Source organism: Monodon monoceros, unplaced genomic scaffold (assembly GCF_005190385.1).
Source record: "Monodon monoceros isolate NGI ecotype Baffin Bay Population unplaced genomic scaffold, NGI_Narwhal_1 Super_Scaffold_6, whole genome shotgun sequence".
NCBI lineage: Eukaryota > Metazoa > Chordata > Mammalia > Artiodactyla > Monodontidae > Monodon > Monodon monoceros.
In genome coordinates, this window is record NW_021703783.1 from 28,543,361 (window position 1) to 28,568,934 (window position 25,574).

Below are 25,574 nucleotides of genomic sequence, written 5' to 3' on the forward strand. Positions count from 1 at the left end.
GGCAATCGAATACATAAGATTTATTTCATATGACTATTCCAGATTCTTTCTCATTATGTTCAATAAATATTAAATTGATTTATAACACAATTCCCCTTCTGAGTGGTGACTGTAGGGATACATTAATATTGCGTATGAGTGCATAGGTGCTGAAAGATTTGCTAACTTTCCTGCCCTATTTTATTATTATTATTATTTTGCGGTACACGGGCCTCTCACTGTTGTGGCCTCTCCTGTTTTGGAGCACAGTCTCCGGACGCGCAGGCCCAGCGGCCATGGCTCACGGACCTAGCCGCTCTGCGGCATGTGGGATCCTCCCGGACCGGGGCACGAACCCGTGTCCCCTGCATCGGCAGGAGGACTCCCAACCACTGCGCCACCAGGGAAGCCCTCCTGACCTATTTTAAACCACAGATCAATAACCTTTCCATTTTGTACTTAAATTTCCATACCTTGTAAACAATAATCAAATAACAATAACACTAAAATTACTAAATTTATTCTCTTTTCAACATCTCATCTAACTTTTATTGCTATTATAGCCCAGTTGAATTTCAAGGATAATACTGAAAATAGCACTGAACCAGGGAAACAGGGGAAATTCATTTGACCCCTGGATCTGCCCCTAAATAAACTGCATGATTAGGGCAAATCTGAGTGTCAATTTTCTCAAAAGCAAACTAGGAAGAAAAATATTTGCCTCAAAAGTTTGCCACAGGATTAAAATTAATTGATGTAAGTGAGGATTGTAAATTATAAAGTACTATTCCAATGCATGTTATTACTACTATGATTTTGAAAATCCCTCTATTCTATTATAGCACTGCTATTTTCAAAAAGGGTGGACTCCTCCTTTGGGGACAAAAACAAGCTAAGTATTTCTGGACAGAATTTGCAATATATAATCCTTCCAAGTAAAGTAACAGGCTGAGACAAACATTGTTTGGATACTCCTTTTCTGTATTGGCAATTCTCTTTTTAAAATGAAAGTTTATTAACAAATATGTAAGATTCTCATTAAAATGAATTTATGTGCCCATGAGATGCTCAAAATCTAAAATTAAAAATAGGATATTTTATACATATAAAAGAAGTATAGCCATGCTTCTTTCTTTCAACCACTGCCATTAAAAGAATTTCTTTCGTATTGAAATTATTTATCAAACTGTTAGAGGTTTTGTACACAGGTTTAGTTGACCACTAGCAATAAAGGAACATGAATTCTAGCTGTTAAATCTAAAAACCATAAATGGATAGAAATGTTACTCAAACTTCTAACTTTATCACCTTGTTTCAACCCAAACACTGCTCTTAAGTTATCCATTCTCAAGATATGTCCCATGTTTGTTAAGAATTTCAGACACAACACATACACATTAGCAAATCTAGTATTCATTATGAAGTTACCTAGAAAATCCTGTTTTACATGTGAATTAGGCTTTCACTAGGAATTAGTATAAGCCATAATGACTAATCTTACATAATGCATTCATTTATTTTCTTCTGAAAAGTCAGATCTTATATTTCCTTGATGCTAAAATCTTATAAAACATTTCTTGCTGTCTTTTTTTCCTCTGTGCTTAGCTTAACACAATGCATGCCCTATAAGTGTCTCTGAGCCTTTAACTAAAAATTAACTTTTAAAATATGTCAAAATAAATTAGGATGTCTCATCTTCATTTTTTATTGTTTTCAGCACCGAGTCTTCTCCCAAAATTTTACATAGTTCATTGAGTCTCTGCTGCATTTTGGGAATTCCAGCTAGCTGAGATTCTAGCTTTTGTTTTTCTTCACTTAGTGTTAAACGAATAGCAGTGTCCAATTGTTCAAAGCGCCAACCTCCTTCACCATCAAACTGTAATAAATGAGTGTGGTATTTCCTGCATAATCAAAATGAAATAATATTATTAGCAATAATTACAAAAAGCCATTTTAGTTATAGATTTATCATTCTAATTGATATCCAAAGGCAAATTTTAAGTAAGGTGCCTATTTTACATTTGATTTTCAAGAATCCCTCAAAAGGTAAAATATTGTGAATTTTTTTACTCCAAAAGTCATTAGTCTAGCCTCTAGGAAGTTCTATTGCTTGTATTAAATTTATTTTATATTGTGAATATACATGAATTGCAAAGGAAGACATACTGTTGCATTTATTTATATTCATAGCCCAGTATGAATAAATATCAAAGCATACTTAGAATGGGAATAAGGAAAGGAAGCAGAGGGAAGAAAGTAAAAATTTAAAAGGCTATTAAAAAAAATAACTAAGAAAAATAAAGGAAATACAATACCAATTCATTAGTACACTATCCTTTGGGAATGAGTTAGTCAACATAAGTAAAAATTTCTCAAAAATTAAAGTTTTAAAACATTTAAAAAAATGAACTGATAGAAATCTTCAGCTATCAATACTTCCATGCTTTCATATAATTTAATCTCTTTTCTCATGGCTTAAGTTCATAATTAGGAACTTCAGAGAGGTATAGAGATGACTTTATTGATGAGACAGAAGGCAGTTCACCTTCTCCTAAATGAAGGCTGAGGTCACCAATTTCTGGGAATTGTGGGGTGTGTGTAAAAAGGGTAATCTGGCAGAGCTGTCCTTGCATGGCTGAGCCACTGCATTTTGTCACTGTGCTGAAGAGGCACATGTTCTTATGTGTCCTCAGTTTTTTCTCTTACAGTTTTTCTCACTTCTTGCCCTCTTTTAAGCTCTCATCAGTCATTATTTACTACGATCAGTGGGGGTATATCAAATAGCTTTTACCTCCATTTTTAAACTGAGATATGATTCATATACCATAAATTCATCCTTTTAAAATGTAAAATTCAATGATTTTTGGTATATTTACAAGCTCATGCAACCATCAGCACTATCCAATTCCAGAATATTTTCTTCACCCCAAAAAGAAACCTCATACACATTAGCAGTCCCTCCCAATCTCTCCTTCTGCTCATCCCCTGCCAACCACCAATCTCCTTTATGTCTCTATGGATTTTTCTGTTCTGGACATTTCATATATATGGACTCATACAAAATGTGGCTTTTTGTGACTGACTTCTTCCACCCAACAAAATGATTTCAAAGTTCATCTAGTTGTAGTGTTAGTACTTCATTCATTTTTATGGCTGAATAATATTCCATTGTATACACATTTTATCCATTCACCAATTGATAGAAATTTGGGTTTCATTCCATTTTGTTTGGGTGGTTTCAACATGCTGTAAGATGGGGAAGCTAAACTAAGTTAAACTATGTCTAAAAGAGTAAATATCACTCTCAAGCTGAAGGCTGAAGTTCATATGTTTGATAACATATGACAGAGATTAATCTTTTCCATATGCTTTTGAGTAACTATCTTTAGGGTTTTAAGTTTTCCAAAAATTTGACCTCACAATGGGTGGGACCTGACAAAAATTAAATTGAAAACAATGTATTCCTAAATCAAGGGAAAAAATTTAAATGTGACAAAAGTGCTATTAAAATATGAGAGCTAAAACAAAAGTAATGGAAAAACAAAAGAAGGATGGTGATATAAGAGAAATAATAGTAAAAAAATATTTTGTTTATTACATTCTCAACTTCTCTTGGGCTTTCCTAACCTTTGATCTACAACGAGGAGCAATTTTAGAACACAGTAGTTCAGATCTTGAGCAACTTCCATCTTCAATTTATATTGGAGGTTTGGCTCATCACTCTGGTCCTACAACATTATTTGGTTTTTACATGGGGGAAGAAACTGTATAGGTGTTTCATGACCTGATATTCAAAGGTGTGTTCTATATTATGGGCTAAAATAATATTTCAGAGTTTATCTTAGTCAGAGGAATTTAAAAGAAACTACTATTTTAACAGAGCCTCATTGGAAATAATCTGCAGACATTCTACACAAATAAGATAAACCACTGGATAGTGATAATTATAAAATTGTAATTCTATTCAAGAATCAGATAATTTAATAAGCTTCTATAATTTTTGACCTCTTCTGATACTGGTATTGATTTTCATCTTTACAATCAACAATTACCCATTTGTTGTTATGGAAGAAAATATAATATATATTTTTCCTCTTCTGAAATCTTTTCAGGTAAAATAAGAATTTCATGTAGGAAGAAAGGATAATCAGAAATAATAGATTTCTACAACCTAAAATGACTAAACTAGTTCAAAAAGCAGAACTAATGCACTTTTCAGTTTACAGCGAAATATACTATGGGTAGCTGCAATTAAAAACATGTTTTTCTTGTTAGAAAGTATAAAATTAGATTTTATTATTTGTTTAAAAAATTGTCCACTACCTACCTATTTGAATGGACAAAATCCAGAATACTGACAACACCAAATGTAAAGCTGTGGACCAATAGGAACTCTCTTTCATTGCTGGTGGTAATGAAAAATGATAGAGCTACTTTGGAAGAGAGTTTTGCAGTTTCTTACAAAACTAAACATACTCTTAACAGTATGATCCAGTAACTGAACGCCTTGATATTTACCCAAAGGACTTGAGAGAACTCATGTCCACACAAAAACCTGCATATGAATGTTTATAACAGCTTTATTCATAATTGCTAAAACTTGGAGGCAACCAAATGTCCTTCAGTAGGTGAATGGATAAACAAACTGTGACATCAAAACAGTGGAATATCATTCAGCACTAAAAAGAAATGAGCTAGCAAGCCATGAAAAGACATGGAGGAAAATTAAATGACTATCATCACCAAGTTAAAGAAACCAATTTGAAAAGGCCACATACTGTATGGTTCCAGGTATATGACATTCTGGAAAAGGAAAAACTGTGGAAACATTAAAGATGAGTGGTTTCTAGGTGTTGCGGAGGGAGGGGTAAATAAGCAGAGCACAGAGGATTTTTAGAGCAGTGAAAATATTCTATATAATACTATAATGATAGATACATGTAATTATAAATTTGTCCAAACCCACAGACTGCACAACACTAAGTGAACCCTAATGTAAATTATGGACTTTGGATGATAATGATGTGTCAGTATAGGTTCATCAATTGTAACAATTATACCACTCTGGTGGGGGATGTTGATAATGGGGGAGGCTATGCATGTTTGGGCAGAGAGTATAAGGCATATTTCTGTTCCTTTCAATTTTTTTGTGAACCTAAAACTAAAAAAAAGTCTTAAAAACAACAATACCACCACCAACAACAAAAACCTCTTTGTTCTTAAATTAAGAAAAAAATGGCTGAATATGCTTCCAATGCCTCTTTAGGCTACTTGAATAGGAACTAAATGACAGGAAGGCATAATAAACCCATTGATAAAAGTCAGAAAAACACCAAGACTAAGAGCCAGAAAGGACTCAAGAGTTCATCTGGCCTGGTTCCACAGGCATATGTCATGACTGTCTTAAACCAGTTCCTGTTGGTTTTATCCAAGGGGAAATCAGAGCAATCACACTCATTGACATGGACTCTACCTCATCCTGGACTAGATCCAGACTGCCTCTGGGGAGGCTGGCAAATCAGGGTCCTATCACTCCAGATGCTAATTAATTCTTTAACAACAGAGAGACAAACTACAAAATTCCGTAGAAAGGGTCACTTCATGAAATCCTCTATTTTCAGGTAAACTATCTGAGGAAAGAAAAATATGAAAAATATGAATGTTTAAATAAAGTGTGAAATAGATTATTATCTTCTCTATAGAAGTAGAATTCAGTCAAAGAAGTCTGAACAATTAAAGCCTGATCTGCATGGAATGCTCAGCTTACTCACAATTTTAAAGTAAACATTTCTATAAGGTAAAGGGTCTGGAAAGGCTTCAAAGACCCAAAGGCTTTAACTCAAATAAAGCTTGCTACTTAGTCTAGGTTTGAAGTCGTGTATATAATGACAGATTTGGCATAAATGTGATCAGCCACATGCCAAAGAATGCTCTAGTCAGAGAGAGAGGAAGAATCCTTCCTGTCCCTTGGGAAATAGGAGGCCAAAGCATATAGAGTCCATTATATAGTTACTAACTTGTCAAAGGAAAAGATTTTGATTTATGAAATAGAAATGCAAATGTAGAGAGTAGAACTCAGTGTGAATGAAAAAGTGTTTTTATGATTTATGCATGAGATACATTTTGAGTTCCTTAAATACGTAGAGCAATATAGTAGAGTATAGGGAGTATGATCATAGTAAATTACTTTTCTCATTTTTCTAGCTTTCAGTTTCTTCATCTGTATAATGGGAATAATTAGACTACCTGTACTCTATAGTGTTGTTATTAGGCTTAAATAAAATGAGCCTGGAATAGAATAGGTGCTGAATCGGCATTAGCAACTATTATTATGATGATGAATCAATAAAAAAGTAGGGGAATGATAAAAATGGTATCATAATTTTTTAAAAAGGAAAAATACCATTAGGTTTTTTTTTTCTCCTGCCCATTTTTGGATTGGGTTGTTTGTTTTTTTAATATTGAGCTGCATGAGCTGTTTATATATTTGGAGATTAATCCTTTGTCCATTGATTCGTTTGCAAATTTTTTCTCCCATTCTCAGGGTTGTCTTTTTGTCTTGTTTGTAGTTTCCTTTGGTTTACAAAAACTTTTAAGTTTCATTAGGTCCCATTTGTTAATTTTTCTTTTTATTTCCATTACTCTAAGAGGTGGATCAAAAAAGATCTTGCTGTGATTTATGTCAAACAGTGTTCTTCCTATGTTTTCCTCTAAGAGTTTTACAGTGTCCGGTCTTACATTTAGGTCTCTAATCCATTTTGAGTTTATTTTTGTGTATGGTGTTAGGGAGTGTTCTAATTTCATTCTTTTACATGTAGCTGTCCAGGTTTCCCAGCACCACTTATTAAAGAGACAGTCTTTTCTCTATTGTATATCCTTGCCTCCTTTGCCATAGATTAGTTGACCATAGGTGGGTGGGTTTATCTCTGGGCTTTCTATCCTGTTCTATTGATCTATATTTCTGTTTTTCTGCCAGTACCATATTGTCTTGATTACTGTAGCTTTGAGGTATAACCTGAAGTCAGTGAGTCTGATTCCTACAGCTCTGTTTTTGACCCTCAAGACCGTTTTGGCTATTCCAGGTCTTTTGTGTCTCCATACAAATTTTAAGGTTTTTTTGTTCTAGTTCTGTTAAAAATGCCATTGTTAATTTGATAGGGATTGCATTGAATCTGTAGATTGCTATGGGTAGTAGAGTCATTTTCACAATATTGATTCTTCCACTCCAAGAACATGGTATATCTCTCCATCTGTTTGTAACATCTTTAATTTCTTTACTCAGTGTCTTATAGTTTTCTGCATACAGGTCTTTTGTTTCCCTAGGTAGGTTTATTCTTAGGTCTTTTATTCTTTTTGTTACAATGGTAAATGGGAGTGTTTCCTTAATTTCTCTTTCAGATTTTTCATCATTAGTGTATAGGAATGCAAGAGATTTCTGTGCATTAATTTTGTATCCTGCTACTTCACCAAATTCATTGATTAGCTCTAGTAATTTTCTGGTGGCATCTTTAGGATTCTCTATGTATAGTATCATGTCATCTGCAAACAGTGACAGTTTTACTTCTTCTTTTCCAATTTGTATTCCTTTTATTTCTTTTTCTTCTCTGATTGCTGTGGCTAGGACTTCCAAAACTATTTTGAAAAGTACTGGTGAGAGTGGACATCCTTGTCTTGTTCCTGATCTTACAGGAAATGTTTTCAACTTTTCACCATTGAGAATGATGTTTGCTGTGGGTTTGTCATATATGGCCTTTATTATGTTGAGGTAGGTTCCCTCTATGCCCACTTTCTGGAGAGTTTTTATCATAAATGGGTGTTGAATTTTGTCAAAAGCTTTTTCTGCATCTATTGAGATAATTATATTGTTTTTCTTCTTCAATTTGTTAATATGGTGTATCACATTGATTGATTTGCGTATATTGAAGAATCCTTGCATCCCTGGGATAAATCCCACTTGCTCATGGTGTATGATCCTTTTAATGTGTTGTTGGATTCTGTTTGCTAGTATTTTGTTGAGGATTTTTGCATCTACATTCATCAGTGATATTGGTCTGTAATTTTCTTTTTTTGTAGTATCTTTATCTGGATTTACTATCAGGGTGATGGTGGCCTCATAGAATGAGTTTGGGAGTGTTCCTTCCTCTGCAATTTTTTGGAAGAGTTTGAGAAGGATGGGTGTTAGCTCTTCTCTAAATGTTTGATAGAATTCACCTGTGACACCACCTGGTACTGGGCTTTTGTTTTTTGGAAGATTTTTAATCACAGTCTTAATTTCAGTGCTTGTGATCGGTCTGTTCATATTTTCTATTTCTTCCTTGTTCAGTCTTGGAAGGTTATACCTTTCTAAGGATTTGTCCAGTTCTTCCAGGTTGCCCATTTTATTGGCATAGAGTTGCTTGTAGTAGTCTCTTGGGATGCTTTGTATTTCTGCAGTGTCAGTTGTAACTTCTCCTTTTTCATTTCTAATTTTATTGATTTGAGTCCTCTCCCTCTTTTTCTTGATGAGTCTGGCTAATGGTTTATCAATTTTGTTTATCTTCTCAAAGAACTAGTTTTTAGTTTTATTGATTTTTGCTACTGTCTTCTTTGTTTCTATTTCATTTATTTCTGCTGTGATATTTATGATTTCTTTCCTTCTACTAACTTTGGGGTTTTTTTGTTCTTCTTTCTCTAGTTGCTTTAGATGTAAGGTTAGGTTGTTTATTTGAGATGTTTGTTGTTTCCTGAGGTAGGATTGTATTGCTATAAACTTCCGTCTTAGAACTGCTTTTGCTGCATCCCATAGGTTTTGGATCGTCATGTTTTCATTGTCATTTCGCTCTAGGTATTTTATGATTTCCTCTTTGATTTCTTCAGTGATCTCTTGGTTATTTAGTAACATATTGTTTAGCCTCCATGTGTTTGTGTTTTTTATGGTTTTTTCCCTGTAATTGATTTCTAATCTCATACAATTGTGGTCAGAAAAGATGCGTGATATGATTTCAATTTTCTTAAATTTACTGAGGCTTGATTTGTGACCCAAGATGTGATCTAGTCTGGAGAATGTGCCATGTGCATTTGAGAAGAAAGTGTAATCTGCTGTTTTTGGATGGAATGTCCTATAAATATCAATTAAATCTATCTGGTGTATTGTGTCATATAAAGCTTCTGTTTCCTTATTTATTTTCATTTTGGATGATCTATTCATTAGTGTAAGTGAGGTGTTAAAGTCCCTCACTATTATTGTGTTACTGTCCATTTCCTCTTTTAGAGCTCTTAGCATTTGCCTTATGTATTGAGGTGCTCCTATGTTGGGTGCATATATATTTATAATTGTTATATCTTCTTTGAATTGATCCCTTGATAATTATGTAGTGTCCTTCCTTGTGTCTTGTAACATTCTTTATTTTAAAGTCTATTTTATCTGATATGAGTATAGCTAGTCCAGCTTTCTTTTGATTTCCATTTGCATGGAATATCTTTTTCCATCCCCTCACTTTCAGTCTGTACATGTCCCTTAGTCTGAAGTGGGTCTCTTGTAGACAGCATATATATGGGTCTTGTTTTTGTATCCATTCAGCGAGCCTGTGTCTTTTGGTTGGAGCATTTAATCCATTCATGTTTAAGGTAATTATTGATATATAAGTTCCTATTACCATTTTCTTAATTGTTTTTGGTTGTTTTTGTAGGTCCTTTTCTTCTCTTGTGTTTCCCACTTAGAGAATTTCCTTTAGCATTTGTTGTAGAGCTGGTTTGGTGGTGTTGAATTCTCTTAGCTTTTGCTTGTCTGTAAAGCTTTTGATTTCTCCATCAAATCTGAATAAGATCCTTGCTGGGTAGAGTAATCTTGGTTGTAGGTTATTCCCTTTCATCACTTTAAATATGTCATGCCACTCCCTTCTGGCTTGTAGAGTTTCTGTTGAGAAATCAGCTGTTAAACTTATGGGAGTTCCCCTGTATGTTATTTGTCGTTTTTCCCTTGCTGCTTTCAATACGTTTTCTTTGTCTTTAATTTTTGCCAATTTGATTACTATGTGTCTTGGAGTGTTTCTCATTGGGTTTATCCTGTATGGAACTCTCTCCACTTCCTGGACTTGGGTGGCTATTTCCTTTCCCATGTTATAGAAGTTTTCGACTATAATCTCTTCAAATATTTTCTTGGGTCCTTTCACTCTCTCTTCTCCTACTGGGACCCCTATAATGCGAATATTTTTGCATTTAATGTTGTCCCAGAGGTCTCTTAGGCTGTCTTCATTTCTTTTCATTCTTTTTTCTTTATTCTGTTCTGCAGCAGTGAATTCCACCATTCTGTCTTCCAGGTCACTTATCTGTTCTTCTGCCTCAGTTATTCTGCTATTGATTCCTTCTAGTGTTTTTTTCATTTCAGTTATTGTACTATTCATCTCTGTTTGTTTGTTCTTTAGTTCTTCTAGGTGTTTGTTCTTTAAATCTTCTAGGTCTTTGTTAAACATTTCTTGCATCTTCTCGATCTTTGCCTCCATTCTTTTTCCGAGGTCCTGGATCATCTTCACTATCATTATTCTGAATTCTTTTTCTGTAAGGTTGCCTATCTCCACTTCATTTAGTTGTTTTTCTGGGGTTTTATCTTGTTCCTTCATCTGGTACATAGCCCTCTGCCTTTTCATCTTGTCTATCTGTCCGTGAACATGGTTTTTGTTCCACAGGCTGCAGGACTGTAGTTCTTCTTGCTTCTGCTGTCTGCCCTCTGGTGGATGAGGCTATGTAAGAGGATTGTGCAAGTTTCCTGATGGGAGGGCCCATTAGGTTTTATGAAATATTATTTATAAAACATTTTTGTTCATTTTTCCTTAAAACAAAGCAAGAACAACCATGCTTTATTTTCCTGTGCTTTCTCCAACTTAATCATTTGGAGGGATATCAAGTTGTGGTATTTCTTTTTCCTGGATATTTAAAAAAGAACTAAAAAGATGATGTAAATTATATAATATATTCTTTCCCAGTGTATGCTATGGAATAATGACTGTTTCAGTTTTAAAAAAATCAGTGGATTTTTCTACTTCCTTTCAGAATTATTGGAATGTGATGATAATTTTCAAAAAATTCATTGTTATAATGTTAGGTTTGGGGTACCTTTTGTTCTTCCATTACTTTTATTTTAGCTCTCATATTTTAATAGCAGTATTTTCACATTTCAATTTTTCCCTTGACATAGAAGTACATTGTTTTCAATTTAATTTTGGTAAGGTCCCACCCATTGGGCAGTCAAATTTTTGGAAATCTTAAAAGCCTAAAGATAGTTACTCAGAAGCATACAGAAAAGATCACTAATCTCTGTCATATGTTATCAAATACATGAACTTCATCCTTTAGCTTGAGATTGATTTTACTCTTTTAGACATAGTTTAACGTTAAGAGAAATACAGGCAGAAAATAACTGAAATGTCTTATGCTCTATAGTAAAAACTTTGGCAAAGTTATTCTTTCAGAAATATAAAGAAAAATCATCTATCATAAATGAGCATTGGAAACACTTACCAAAGAGAAGGCCTGTGTGTTATAGAAAGTAAGGAAATTCCAGCCCCTTTCGCAGCCTGAAATATCTTTCCTTCAACATCAATGCTGACAGCGCTGGTGCATTCATCCAGCAATGCATATTTTGGTCTTAAAAATAAGCACAAATACATTAAAATTTTTCATTTTGAATTATAAATCTTTCTTTGGGCAATATGAGCTGCAAGGTTAACAATTTTAAAGGAGCAAAAGAGAAAAATGACAATATTAATGGTGATAAATAATAAAGCAAAAAAGAAGTCATTACCCCTCTTCAGACTAGAATTTCATATTTTCTTAGATTTCACTTTTTTAATTAATTTTTATTGGAGTATAGTTCCTTTACAATGTTGTGTTAGTTTCTACTGTACAGCAAAGTCAATCAGCCATATGTATACATATATCCCCTCTTTTTCGGCACTCCTTCCCATTTAGGTCACTACAGAGCAATGAGCAGTTTCTTGAGCTATACAGTAGGTTCTCATTAGTTATCTATTTTATTATCAATAATGGATATATGTCAATCCCAATCTCCCAATTTATCCCATCCCCCTTTTCCCCCTTGGTGTCCATATATTTGTTCTCTACATCTCTTCTTAGATTTTAAAATAGATTTTTTGATACCTGCTTATAATACAATATGCTTTATTGCAGATGGGTGAATCATGAATATGAGGCAGAGGAAAAATGAGACAGCTTACTGAATGCACTTTCCTGCAGCACGCAGGTTCATTCCTGGTGACAAGGTTCTGACTAATTAACACAGAAAATACATTACACATAGTAGCTAACTATCAAACAGGTCACAATCCTGTTGGCAAACATTTATTGAGAAGATAATTTTATCAACAATGTGAGTACCTAATCACAATTAATGGAATTTCATTGATCGAAGACCCTACAAAAGTAAGTATGCTTAATCTGACAAATTTAGAGTAGGCATTTAACCTAGTAACTTTGAGACCATTTTCTTAAGGAAAAAAATCAGTAAATATTTTTCTGATTATACTCAACAATTTTTTTCCTAGCTCAATTTTTACTCTGGAAATGACTGTTTACTACTATCAGAGGCACCTATCATTTGCCACCATTTCCTCCTGATAACTCTCTCCCTTTCATTTTCACCCCTCAGCTCTTTATCTTTTTTTCCCTTTCTCTGTTTCCTTTCAAGCCTGTCTGGGCTTATTTGGTACTCAGTAGCATGACTTAGTTTTGTTAATGGGACCAAAGGTCAACTCATGCCTGTCATTTATTGTTTATTTCAGGGTTGAAAATCAGTACCAAGTATTTACCAGGACAACTTCATCTGAAGAAATTCCGATATTTTAGAATAAATGCCAATGAAAGTCCAGGACCAGATGGCTTCACAGGAGAATTCTACCAAACATACAAAGAAGAACTTACACTGATCCATCCCAAACTCTTCCAAAAAGTTGAAGAGGAGAGGACACTCCCAAAGACATTCTAACGAAGCCACCATCACTGTGATACCAAAAGCAGACAAAGACACCACCAAAAAAGCAAATTACAGGCCAACAACTTTGGTGAATGTAGACACAAAAATTAGCAAACCAAATCCAACAACACATTAAAAAGTTCATACACCACAACCACGTGGGATTCATCCCAATTCACAAGGATGGTTCAACATAAGCAAATCGATCAATGAAATACACCACATCAGCAAAAGAAAAGATAAAACCACATGATCATCTTGAAAAATGCAGAAAAAGCATTTGACAAAATTCAACATCCATTCATGATAAAATCACCACCAGTATTATTCAACATAGTTTTGGAAGTCCCGGCCACAGCAATCAGAGAAGAGAAAGAAATAAAAGGAACACAAATTGGAAAAGAAGAAGTAAAACTGTCACTGTTTGCAGATGACATGATACTATACATAGAGAATCCTAAAGATGATACCAGAAAACTAGAAGGAGTAATCAGTGAATTTGGTAAAATAGCAGGATACAAATGAATGCACAGAAATCTCTTGCATTCCTATACACTAATGATGAAAAATCTGAAAGAGAAATTAAGGAAACACTCCCATTTACCACTGCAACAAAAAGAATAAAATACCTAGGAATAAACCTACCTAAGGAGACAAAAGACCTGTATGCAGAAAACTATGAGACACTATCTTGATGAAAGGAATTAAAGATGATACAAACAGATGGAGAGATATACCATGTTCTTGGATTGGAAGAATAAACATTGTGAAAATGACTATACTACCTAAAGCAATCTACAGATTCAAGGCAATCCCTATCGAACTACCAATGGCATTTTTCACAGAACTAGAACAAAAAATTTCACAATTTGTATGGAAACACAAAAGACACCAAATAGCCAAAGCAATCTTGAGAAAGAAAAACGAAGCTGGAGGAATCAGGCTCCCTGACTTCAGACTATACTACAAAACTACAGTAATCAAAACAGTATGGTACTGGCACAAAACTAGAACTATAGATCAATGGAACAGGATAGAAAGGCCAGAGATAAACCCATGGTCAGCTTATCTTTGATAAAGGAGGCAAGAATATAAAATGGAGAAAAGACAGCCTCTTCAATAAGTGGTGCTGGGAAAACTGGAAAGCCAAATGTAAAAGAATGAAATTAGAACACTCCCTAACACCATACACAAAAATAAAATCAAAATGGATTAAAGACCTAAATGTAAGGCCAGACACTATAAAACTCTGAGAGGAAAACATAGGCAGAACACTCTATGCCATAAATCACAGCAAGATCCTTTTTGACTCACCACCTAGAGAAATGGAAATAAATACAAAAATAAACAAATGGGACCTAATTAAACTTAAAAGCTGTTGCATAGCAAAGGAAACCATAAACATGACAAAAAGACAGCCCTCAGAATGGGAGAAAATATTTGCAAATGAAGCAACTGACAAAGAATTAATCTCCAAAATATACAAGCAGCTAATATAGCTCAATATTGAAAAAAAAAAACAACCCCATCCACAAATGGGCAGAAGACCTAAATAGACATTTCTCCAAAGAAGATATAAAGATTGCCAACAAACATATGAAAGAATGCTCACCATCACTAATCATTAGGGAAATGCAAAATCAAAATTACAATGATGTATCACCTTACACCAGTCAGAATGGTCATCATCAAAAAATCTACAAACAGTAAGTGCTGCAGAGGGTGTGTAGAAAAGGGAACCCTCTTGCACTGTTGGTGGGAATATAAATTGATACAGCCACTATGGAGAACAGTATGGAGTTCCTTAAAAAACTAAAAATAGAACTACCATACTACCCAGCAATCCCACTACTGGGCATACACCCTGAGAAATCCATAATTCAAAAAGAGTCATGTACCACAATGTTCATTGCAGCACTATTTAGAATAGCCACGACATGGAAGCAATGTCCATTGACAGATGAATGGTTAAAGAAGATGGGCACATATATACAATGGAATATTAGCCATAAAAAGAAATGAAATTGAGTTATATGTAGCAAGGTGGATGGACCTAGAGTCTGTCATACAGAGTGAAGTAGGTCAGAAAGAGAAAAACGAGTACCGTATGCTAACACATATATATGGAATCTGAAAAAAAAAACGGTTCTGAGAAACCTAAGGGCAGGACAGGAATAAAGATGCCGATGTAGAGAATGGACTTGAGGACACAGGGACAGGGAAGGGTAGGCTGGGATGAAGTGCAAGAGTGGTATGGACATATATACACTACCAGCTGTAAAATAGATAGGTAGTGGGAAGCAGCCGCATAGCACAGGGAAATCAGCTCAGTGCTTTGTGTCCACCTAGAGGGGTGGGATAGGGAAGGTGGAAGGAGACGCAAGAGGGAGGGGATATCGGGATATATGTATACATATAACTGATTCACTTTGTTATACAGCAGAAACTAGCACAACATTGTAAAGAATTATACTCCAATAAAGTTGTTAAAAAAAAGGAAAAAGTACCCCCCCAAAATAAAAATAGTAATCCTTTAAAAAAAATTAAAATCCTCTCAAAAAGAGTATACAACTTTGATACTTAATACTCCTTGCGAAAGTTCTCCATTTTAGTTAGCAAGTGTTCCACATTACAACTCAAATCTTGTTATTAACCCTTTGAGAATGAGGGGAGGCACTTTCTCATTATATTTTTCCTTCACTCGATTTTTTAAAAATTTTACTTAAAAAAATTTATTTATTTTATTTATCTATTTTGGGGTGCATTGGGTCTTTGTTGCTATGTGTGGGCTTTCTCATTGCGGTGGCTTCTCTTGTTGTGGAGCACGGGCTCTAGGCGTGCAGGATTCAGTAGTTGTGGCAGGTGGGCTCAGTAGTTGTGGCTTGCAGGCTCTAGAGGGCAGGCTCAGTAGTTGTAGTGCATGGGCTCAGTTGCTCCACGGCATGTGGGATCTTCCCACACCAGGGCTCAAACCCGTGTCCCCTGCATTGGCAGGTGGATTCTTAACCACTGTGCCACCAGGGAAGCCCTATTTTTACTTTTTATTGAAGTATAGTTGATTTACTATGTTGTGTTGATCATTGCTGTACAGCAAAGTGATTCAGAGACACACACACACTTTTTTTTTTCCCCCTCAGCCACGCTGCGTGGCATGTGGGATCTTAGTTCCTTGACCAAGGATCGAACCCGCACCCCCTGCATTGGAAGCATGGAGGCTTAACCACTGGACTGCCAGGGAAGTCCCTATACATTCTTTTTTTTTTTTTTTTTTTTGTGGTACGCGGGCCTCTCCCTGTTGTGGCCTCTCCCGTTGCAGAGCACAGGATCCAGACGTGCAGGCCCAGCAGCCATGGTTCACAGGCCCAGCCACTCCATGGCATGTGGGATCTTCCCGGACAAGGGCACGAACCCACGTCCCCTGCATTGGCAGGCGGATTCTTAACCACTGCACCACCAGGGAATCCCCTATACATTCTTTTTTGATATTCTTTTTCATTATGGTTTATCACAGGATATTGAATATAGTTCTCTGTGCTATATAGTAGGACCTTGTTGTTTATCCATTCTATATATAAAGCTTACATCTGCTAATCCCAACTTCTTACTCCATCCCTCCCCCAGCCCCTCCCCCTTGGCAACTACCAGTCTGTTCTTTCTGTCTGTGAGTCTGTTTCCATTTCATAGAGGAGTTCATTTGTGTGATATTTTAGATTTCACATATAAATGACATCATATGGTATTTGTCTTTCTCTTTCTGACTTACTTCCCTTAGTATGATAATCTCTAGTTGCATCCATGTTGCTGCAAATGGCATTATTTCATTCTTTTTTATGCCTGAGTAGTATTCCACTGTATATATGTACCACATCTTCTTTATCCATTCATCTGTTGATGGACATTTAGGTTGTTTCCATGTCTTGGCTATTGTGAATAGCGCTGCTATCAACACAGGGGTTCATGTATCTTTTTGAATTATAGTTTTGTCCAGATATATGCCCAGGAGTGGGATTGCTGAATCATATGGTAATTCTATTTTTAGTTTTCTGAGGAACCTCCATACTGTTTTCCACAGTGGCTGCACCAACTTACATTCTCACCAACAGTGCAGGTCCTTCACTGGATTTAGCATTTCTATTTCATTTTATTTTTTTCTCAATAAATTCTGCTTTTCAACTTACTCATCTCCCCTCATCTTTCTGTGGAGCACTAAATTCTTTCCACTGTTATAACTTTATTTTTATTCAGTATCACATTATATCCAAAATATTTTAGATACAAAAGTTTCAAGTACTTATTTTTAGTTATAGGTACTTAAAATCTATTTAGATTAGCATCTTTTATTAATGCCTGTTGTTTTTTCTTACAGAGCTTATCTTATTAACACACTGACACAGTGAGAAATTTATGGTCATACCTTACATTCCATCATATTACATTTCACCAATTATGCTGGGGATCATATTAGTGAGTATTTATGGATGAGGCTCAAACAGATTCAGGGTAATAGCTAGTCATAAACGTCACACTGTAAAGTTTACTCTTGAATCTCACCAAATCATCTCAAAATGGTCATTCCAAAATGTACTTCACTAAAAATTCTGAGTTCACAAATTTTGGTTCATCCTTCTTTAGCTTGCCATATTCTTGAACTAACTGTGTCATTATTACAAATACCATGTTATTACACAATATTTTTTCATTAATAAAATCCAGGTATAACACAAAAATAATGCATATTTGTATGATTTAATTTATATGAAATTGTAGAACAGGAGAAGTAATTTATGAGGATAGAAATCAGAACAGAAATTGTCTACGGAGAGATTTGACTGGAAAGGGGCATGAGAGACTTTCTATGGTGATGGAAACATTCTTTATGTTAATTGGGATATTGGTTACATAATGCATATACATTTGTCAAAAGTCATAGAATTGTATACCTAAATACATTTATGTATTTGGTACATAACTGTTATAATAATAATAACACTAATGATAATACTAATAAATAAACCCTGGCTAGCTATTACATAATAGTACACATAATAACATACAAAATAAAAAGAGAGATATAGGGAATTCCCTGGCAGTCCAGTGGTTAGGACTCTGTGCTTTCATTGCCACGGGCCTGGGTTTGATCCTTGGTCAGGGAACTAAGGTCCTTCAAGCCGTGTGGTGTGGCCAAAAAAAAAGAAGAGGGATACAAACTGCAATATACTGTATGAAAGTCGTTACATTAAAAAATAGCAACCAACTTTTGTATACCAAAATAGAGAAAAAACTATACCAAAATATTATGTGTTACAGGTAGTGAGACAACAGATTTTTTCTTATTTTTACTTATCATATTTTCTACTTTTATAAAATAAACATATAATTATATTTAATAAAGTTGTTTAAATTATTTTTTTAATGATAAATATTTTATGTTATATTCTTACCAAAAAGGCTGAACCTAAATATAATCAAGATTTTAGCTCTAATTTCCAGTTTACAAGACAAATAGGAGATTGAGGAAAGAGGTAAAGGGATCTCATGAGGAAGGAATCAGATCAATCTAGAAAGAACAACATTCTTACAGGACAACTGACCCAGTTTCTTTAACAAGTCAATGGCATAAAAGATGGGGGAAGGGGACAGAGGCAGGGAGAAGAAGAAACTCTTTAAATTAAAAAATAATTAAAAGATATATAACAACAAAATTCAGTATATAAAATTTGCTTGGATCTTGGTTTGAACAAACCAAGTATAAAAAGATATTTTTGAGACAATCAGGGAAAATGAATATGAACCAGGTATTAAATGATTTTAAATGATTATTATCAAATTTTTAGTTATGATTATGATATATTATGTAAGAAAATATCCTAATATTTCAGAGATTGATGCCAAAGTATTTAATGAAAAAATTCCATGATTTTGGATTTGCTTTAAAATGCTTCATAAATAAAAAATAGATAAATCAAGTGCTGTATTAAATCAGTGTGATGAGAATATGGGGTTCATCTTATAATTTTCTCTTCTTTGATGAAGTTGTAATGGTTTTTCAATAATAAAAGATTTTTAAAAAATTGGTAGCCAACTTGTTGCTAAGTGTTTAATGAGGCTTACTTGATAATTTTTTTGTGTGTGGTTTTTATCAGCTTTTAAATGTTCCCTATGAAGATACTATTGTTTCCACTGCAGCTTCTTCAAGAGTATGGCATATGCCCCAGCTTATGGTCTATTCAGGCATTCATGTACATAACTCTTGGGCTTTTTTGCCCAAGATATAAGTATTAAAAGTGAGTAACAACTCAGGTTTTCATTGCCAGAGGCCTAATGTAAAAAAAAAAAAAGGGGGAATTTATTTTTCACAGAAGAATAGGACAAAAAAGAGGAATAAATCAGAATAGCTTTAATACTTCTTTTCAATGTCTTATGTTTGGTACCTTGAATTCAAAAGGCTATGAAGCTGGTTGCAAATAGAAAAGTTTTATCAAGAGAAATTTTTTCCTGCATCTCTTTATTTCTGAGTCCATGAAGACTTTGGCTGGTTCCTTTTTCCATTGGATATGCCTCTGATTTTCAAGGAGGAGAGCACTACTAAGTTTTATAGGCTACTGAGTGGTTAGAAAGTTAATTTAGTTTGAATTTAATAGAGAAGTATTACTGAATGTCTACCTCCTGTGTTCACAACAGTATAACAGTGGTTATGTATTCTTCACATTTTAAAATTAGTAATGATCCTACTTTCAAACTTAGGACATATAAAAATTTAATTTTGTCATCTAACATTACTCAACAAAATTTTTTTTAAATACTTGGAGATTTCTGTCACATTAAAAAAATAACAAAGGAAATTAAAAAACTGTAAATTCTAAGCACTAGTTTTTCAGAAAAATATTTTCAGACTAAAGATGAGGGCACGGAATCCTATCCAAACATTTTTTGGTTACAAAAATGGAATAGTCATTACTTGAATATAATATACTTACCTATGATAAAACATGCGAGCCATGCCCATTCTTTGCTTTTCCCCTCCTGACAGGACATCTTTCCAGTCCATAACAGCATCCCATCCTTTAAAATATATATAAGTATATATTTTATAAAGCATCTTTTAACTAAAGAGAGCATCTTTTACAGTTTTCATCTAGACAAGTGATTCCTAGCAAGTTTAAGTTATTAACACAAAGAACCTGATATTTCTCAGAAATGCTTGGATAAGCTAGAGAGCCTTATTTTTAAGCATTTTAATTTAGATTTGATATTTTTTACCAGTAAAAATTACTTACATTGACAAAACGTCTTCTAAGAATTCCAAATACTGACACTTTGAAAATGTGTTTGTTTCTGAATATCTCCAAAGAGTTGATAGACTTATTTTGGAGGGTGGTGGGAGAAAAGATCAACAGATTTGCATAGGCTTACTGCAAAGTCTACAAAGGGTATGACAGGAGCTAACTTAAATGGTTTCCATCTGACTGGCACTGTATATGAGTTTTCTCATTATATATTTCACAACCTTATTAGGTAGCTATTATTAGTTTTATTTTATAGGTCGATAAGCTGAAATTCATGGAGAAGTTGATATATCAAATTTTACACAGCTATATATTAGAGCTAGGATTTATATGCAGGTCTATTTATATGCAGGAGTTTCTGTTGGCTATTTATTCAAAAAGCAAGCCTTCTATTTTTTAAAAAAATAGTTTAGATCAATACATACTGATATAGAAATGTACCTAGAATATTTTTTATATGGAAAACCAAATTGCAGAATTGTGTATGTGTTTGTATACAGTTGACCCTTGAACAACACAGATTGAACTGTGAAATACTTATACAGGTATTTTTTTCAATAGTAAATACTACAGTACTATACAATTTGCAGTTGGTTTAATCCACAAATGCAGAATGGCAGATATGGAGGAAACTTGGTTAGAGACAGCCTACTATAAGTTATATGCAGATTTTTCGATTGCCTGCTAAAACTTTTGAGTTTAGTGGAACAAAGGACATGATTTATATAAATATGTAAAATTAAAGTTTCCTTTGACTCAAATACTTTTCTCTTTTGCCTTCTCAGTTGGCAGGGGGAAAATTTTTTAAGCCCAGAACACTTATCTACTGTATAGCAATCTGAATCTATTTTTCAAATCCTCACTTATGTTTCATAAATGCTATACAATTAAGTCATAGAGAAAATTTTCTTTCTATGATTTTCACTAGAAGAACACATATACATATATAAATTATGATTGCATTTCTGTAAATAAATACACATACACAACCTCTCTGGGAATAGAATTATGAGACTTTTACTTTCTAAGCTATACATTTTTATAATATTTGAAAATTTTATTATTTTAAAATTATTTTTATGGTCTTTCTTAATTTTGTAATAAGAAAAAAATGTTACTTAGAAACAAAACCATGGGGCCTATTAGGAAGACAGCCATAGCAAGTATTTTTCTGAAGTGGGAATATCATAAAATGGAGCAGACTAGGCAAAGCCTGATTTTCAAAGAGGAAAATGTCAAAACTTCACACACACACACACACACACACACACACACACACACACACACGACATTTCCAAATCCCAGAGTATTCAAGGCTTAATTTTTCCATTTGGAAAAAATCCAGGCTCTTTGCTTTCTTTATTCTTCCTCAGCTGAATTTTCATCTTTAATAAAATTTCTAAATAAACTTGGTCAAAGGGAAAGGAAATAAGAAGTAGAGTTTCATTGTTTCTTGTGCCCTGGATTGAAAATAAGACTTTCCCTGTTTCCCAATGATACTCCCCAGTAGGGAACCAGTGTTCATTCTTGGGCAAACTTCCAGGAATTTTCCATCTATTTAAAACCATAATTTTATATTAGGAAAAAAAATCTCTCTAAATGCCATGTGGTTCAAAGTTCTTGCTTCTAGTGAAAACTGTTGAAATAAAATTTTCTCTATGACTTAACTTTATAGCATTTATGAAACATAAGTGAGGATTTGACAAATAGGTTCAGATTGCTACACAGTGGAGAAAAATTCTGGGCTTAAAAAAGTTTCCCCCCTCAACTGAGAATGCACAAGGCAAAAGTATTTGGGTCAAAGGAAGCTTTAATTTTATGTATTTTAAATAAATCATGTCCTTTGTTCCACTAAACCCAAAAGTTTTAGTAGGCAATATTTCATGATCAGAGAACATATAAATCAAAACTCTAAGTCATAATATCATCTTTGATGTTGAAATGGTGAGAATAAGTCAGCTAAGAAGTGAACAGTATTCCTGCTTCCTAAAGATGAACAAACTGCTTTAGTTCACGTCTATTCGTTAACACTTCTACTCCTTTCTATTTTGTAATATCTTTGATGGAAAAAAACATAGTTTTAAAATCCATCTTTTACTAAAGCAAAGAATATCTCTAAGCAAAGTGTTAGCTAATCTTACTAGAACTTCAGCAGGCTTCTTCCAGAGTAAGTGATGTCCTTGCAAATTTAAACGCTTTCCTGCTTTACTTTAAAACACGTTTCATCTTTTAAGAGCTAGGCAAGTAAAGTGGGTTTCCTTAGCATTTGTTTTTTTATGTGTAAGGATATAGCAAGTCTTTTTAGCATCTAAGAACCTAAGATAGCATAGCGCAGTGGCATAGCCTAATATAGAATATTGACTTTCACGTCTCATCGGTGTTTGAATCCCTGTCCCACCACTTGATGAGGGCCCTGGGGAAACTACTAAACTTCTGAATTTCATCTGTAAAAGGGAGTTGGTAAAACCCACATCATGAGACAGTCACAAATATTAAACAAGATGACACTGTAAATTGCTTAATATGTTATATTCTGCAGAGTAAGTACTCAATAAACCATAACAATTACTATTACATTATTAAGGTTGGAAAATTCTTAAAAACAGTTCCAGAATTTCTTTTGACTTCTAAAAGGATAGAATATCTCATGTTTACTATAAATTTCTATTCAGATTGTTCGATTTCAAACTTACCCAAAATAACTTACCCAAAATTAACAGGCAGTTGTTATTCAGCCACAGTGTTTTAAAACTGGGGAAAAGTTGACCATATGAAACAAAAAGACAACCTGCTTTCCATATTTACAGCACTTATGAATTATGATATTATAAACACAATAAAATAAATAGAATAATGCCTCTTTTGCCTAACTTATTTGCTTATTGTAAGGATCAATAAAATAATACATGTGAGCTTTCTATATAAAATATCAAGTACCATCACACAAAGACAAAATATCATGGTATCAATATCAACTAGTTCTATTACCTTTAGCAACTGATTCTTGCACATTTACTATGTGCCACTGTTCTAAATACTTTACATACAGTCTAACTTAATCTTCACAGAATCTTTATAAGGTAGATATTTATCCCCACTTTACAGGTGAGGATACAGAGAACAGAGCTATTTAAGATTTTTTTTCAAAATCTTTATTAGAGTATAATTGCTTTACAATGTGTTAGTTTCTGCTGTATAAGAAAGTGAATCAGCTATACGTATACATACATCTCCATATCTCCTCCCTCTTGCGTCTCCCTCCCAGCCTCCCAATCCCACCCTTCTAGGTGGACAAAAAGCTGCGAGCTGATCTCACTGGGCTATGTGGCTACTTCCCACTAGCTATCTATTTTACATTTGGTAGTGTATATATGTCCCTGCTACTCTCTAACTTCATTCCCAGCTTACTCTTCCCCCTCCCTGTGGCCTCAAGTCCATTCTCTACGTCTGTGTCTTTATTCCTGTCTGGCCCCTATGTTCTTCAGAACCAATTTTTTTTTTTTTGGATTCCATATATATGTGTTAGCATTCGGTATTTGTTTTTCTCTTTCTGACTTACTTCACTATGTATGACAGTTTCTAGGTCTATCCACCTCACTACAAATAACTCAGTTTCGTTTCTTTTTATGGCTGAGTAATATTCCATTGTATATATGTGCCACATCTTCTTAATCCATTCATCTGTCGATGGACACTTAGGTTGCTTCCCTGTCCTGGCTATTGTAAATAGTGATGCAATGAACATTGTGGTACATGATTCTTTTTGAATTATGGCTTTCTCAGGGTATATGCCCAGTAGTGGGATTGCTGGGTCATATGGTAGTTCTATTTGTAGATTTTAAAGGAACTTGCATACTGTTCTCCATAGTGGCTGTAACAAGTTACATTCCCACCAACAGTGCAAGAGGGTTCCCTTTTCTCCACACCCTCTCCAGCATTTACTGTTTATAGATATTTTGATGATGGCCATTCTGACCAGTGTGAGGTGACACCTCATTGGAGTTTTGATTTGCATTTCTCTAATGATTAGTGATGTTGAGCATCTATTCATGTGTTTGTTGGTAAACTGTATGTCTTCTTTGGAGAAATGTCTATTTGGGTATTCTGTCCATTTTTGGATTGGGTTATTTTTGATATTTACTGCATGAGCTGCTTATATATTTTGGAGATTAATCCTTTGTCACTTGCTTCATTTGCAAATATTTTCCCCCATTCTGAGGGTTGTCTTATCGTCATGTTCATGGTTTCCTTTGCTGTGCAAAAGCTTTTATGTTTCATTAGGTTGCATTTGTTTATTTTTGTTTTTATTTCCATTTCTCTAGGAGGTAGGTCAAAAAAACCTTGCTGTGATTTATGTCATAGAGTGTTCTGCCTATGTTTTCCTCTCAGAGTTTCATAGTGTCTGGCCTTACATTTAGGTCTTTAATCCATTTTGATTGTATTTTTGTGTATGGTGTTAGAAGAGTTCTAAATTCATTCTTTTACATGTAACTGTCCAGCATTCCCAGCACCACTTATTGAAGAGGCTGTCTTTTCTCCATTAGATATTCTTGCCTCCTTTATCAAAGATAAGGTGACCATATGAGTGTGGGTTTATCTCTGGGCTTTCTATCCTGTTCCATTAATCTATATTTCTATTTTTCTGCCAGCACCATACTGTATTGATTACTGTAGCTTTGTAGTATAGTCTGAAATCAGGGAGCCTGATTCCTCCAGCTCCATTTTTCTTTCTCAAGATTGCTTTGGCTATTAGGGATCTTTTATGTTTCCATAAAATTGTGAATTTTTTTATTCTAGTTCTGTAAAAAATGCCGTTGGTAATTTGATACGGATTGCAATGAATCTGTAGATTGCTTTGGGTAGTATAGTCATTTTCACAATGTTGACTCTTCCAAACCAAGAACATGGTGTATCTCTCCGCCTGTTTGTATCATCTTTAACTTCTTTCCTTAGTGTCTTATAATTTTCTGCATACAGGTCTTTTGTCTCCTTAGGTAGGTTTATTCCTAGGTATTTTATTCTTTTTGTTGCAATGGTAAATGGGAGTGTTTCCTTAATTTCTCTTTCAGATTTTTCATCATTAGTGTATAGGAATGCAAGAGATTTCTGTGCATTAATTTTGTATCCTGGTACTTTACCAAATTCATTGATTAGCTCTAGTAGTTTTCTGGTAGCATCTTTAGGATTCTCTCTATATAGTATCATGTCATCTGCAAACAGTGACAGCTTTACTTCTTCTTTTCTGATTTGGATTCCTTTTATTTCTTTTTCTTCTCTGATTGCTGTGGCTAAAACTTCCAAAACTATGTTGAATAAGAGTGGTGAGAGGGGGCAACCTTGTC

General features: G+C 34.2%; 1 protein-coding gene across 2 annotated transcripts in view; it reads right to left on the reverse strand.

Annotated features, from left to right (window-relative positions):
- Positions 1–483: 483 nt before the first annotated feature.
- Positions 484–25,574, reverse strand: part of ABCD2 (ATP binding cassette subfamily D member 2) — a 77,899-nt gene continuing 52,808 nt past the window's right edge. The window contains exons 8-10 of one of the 2 annotated variants that reach the window (XM_029206240.1): positions 19,924–20,008; positions 11,476–11,601; positions 484–1,880 (exon numbers count right to left, since the gene is read on the reverse strand). In XM_029206240.1, coding sequence (XP_029062073.1) covers positions 1,661–1,880; positions 11,476–11,601; positions 19,924–20,008 — 431 coding nt within the window. In that variant the 3' untranslated portion in view covers positions 484–1,660. The remainder of the gene's footprint in view (positions 1,881–11,475; positions 11,602–19,923; positions 20,009–25,574) is intronic. The other variant, XM_029206239.1, reaches the window with a different exon arrangement.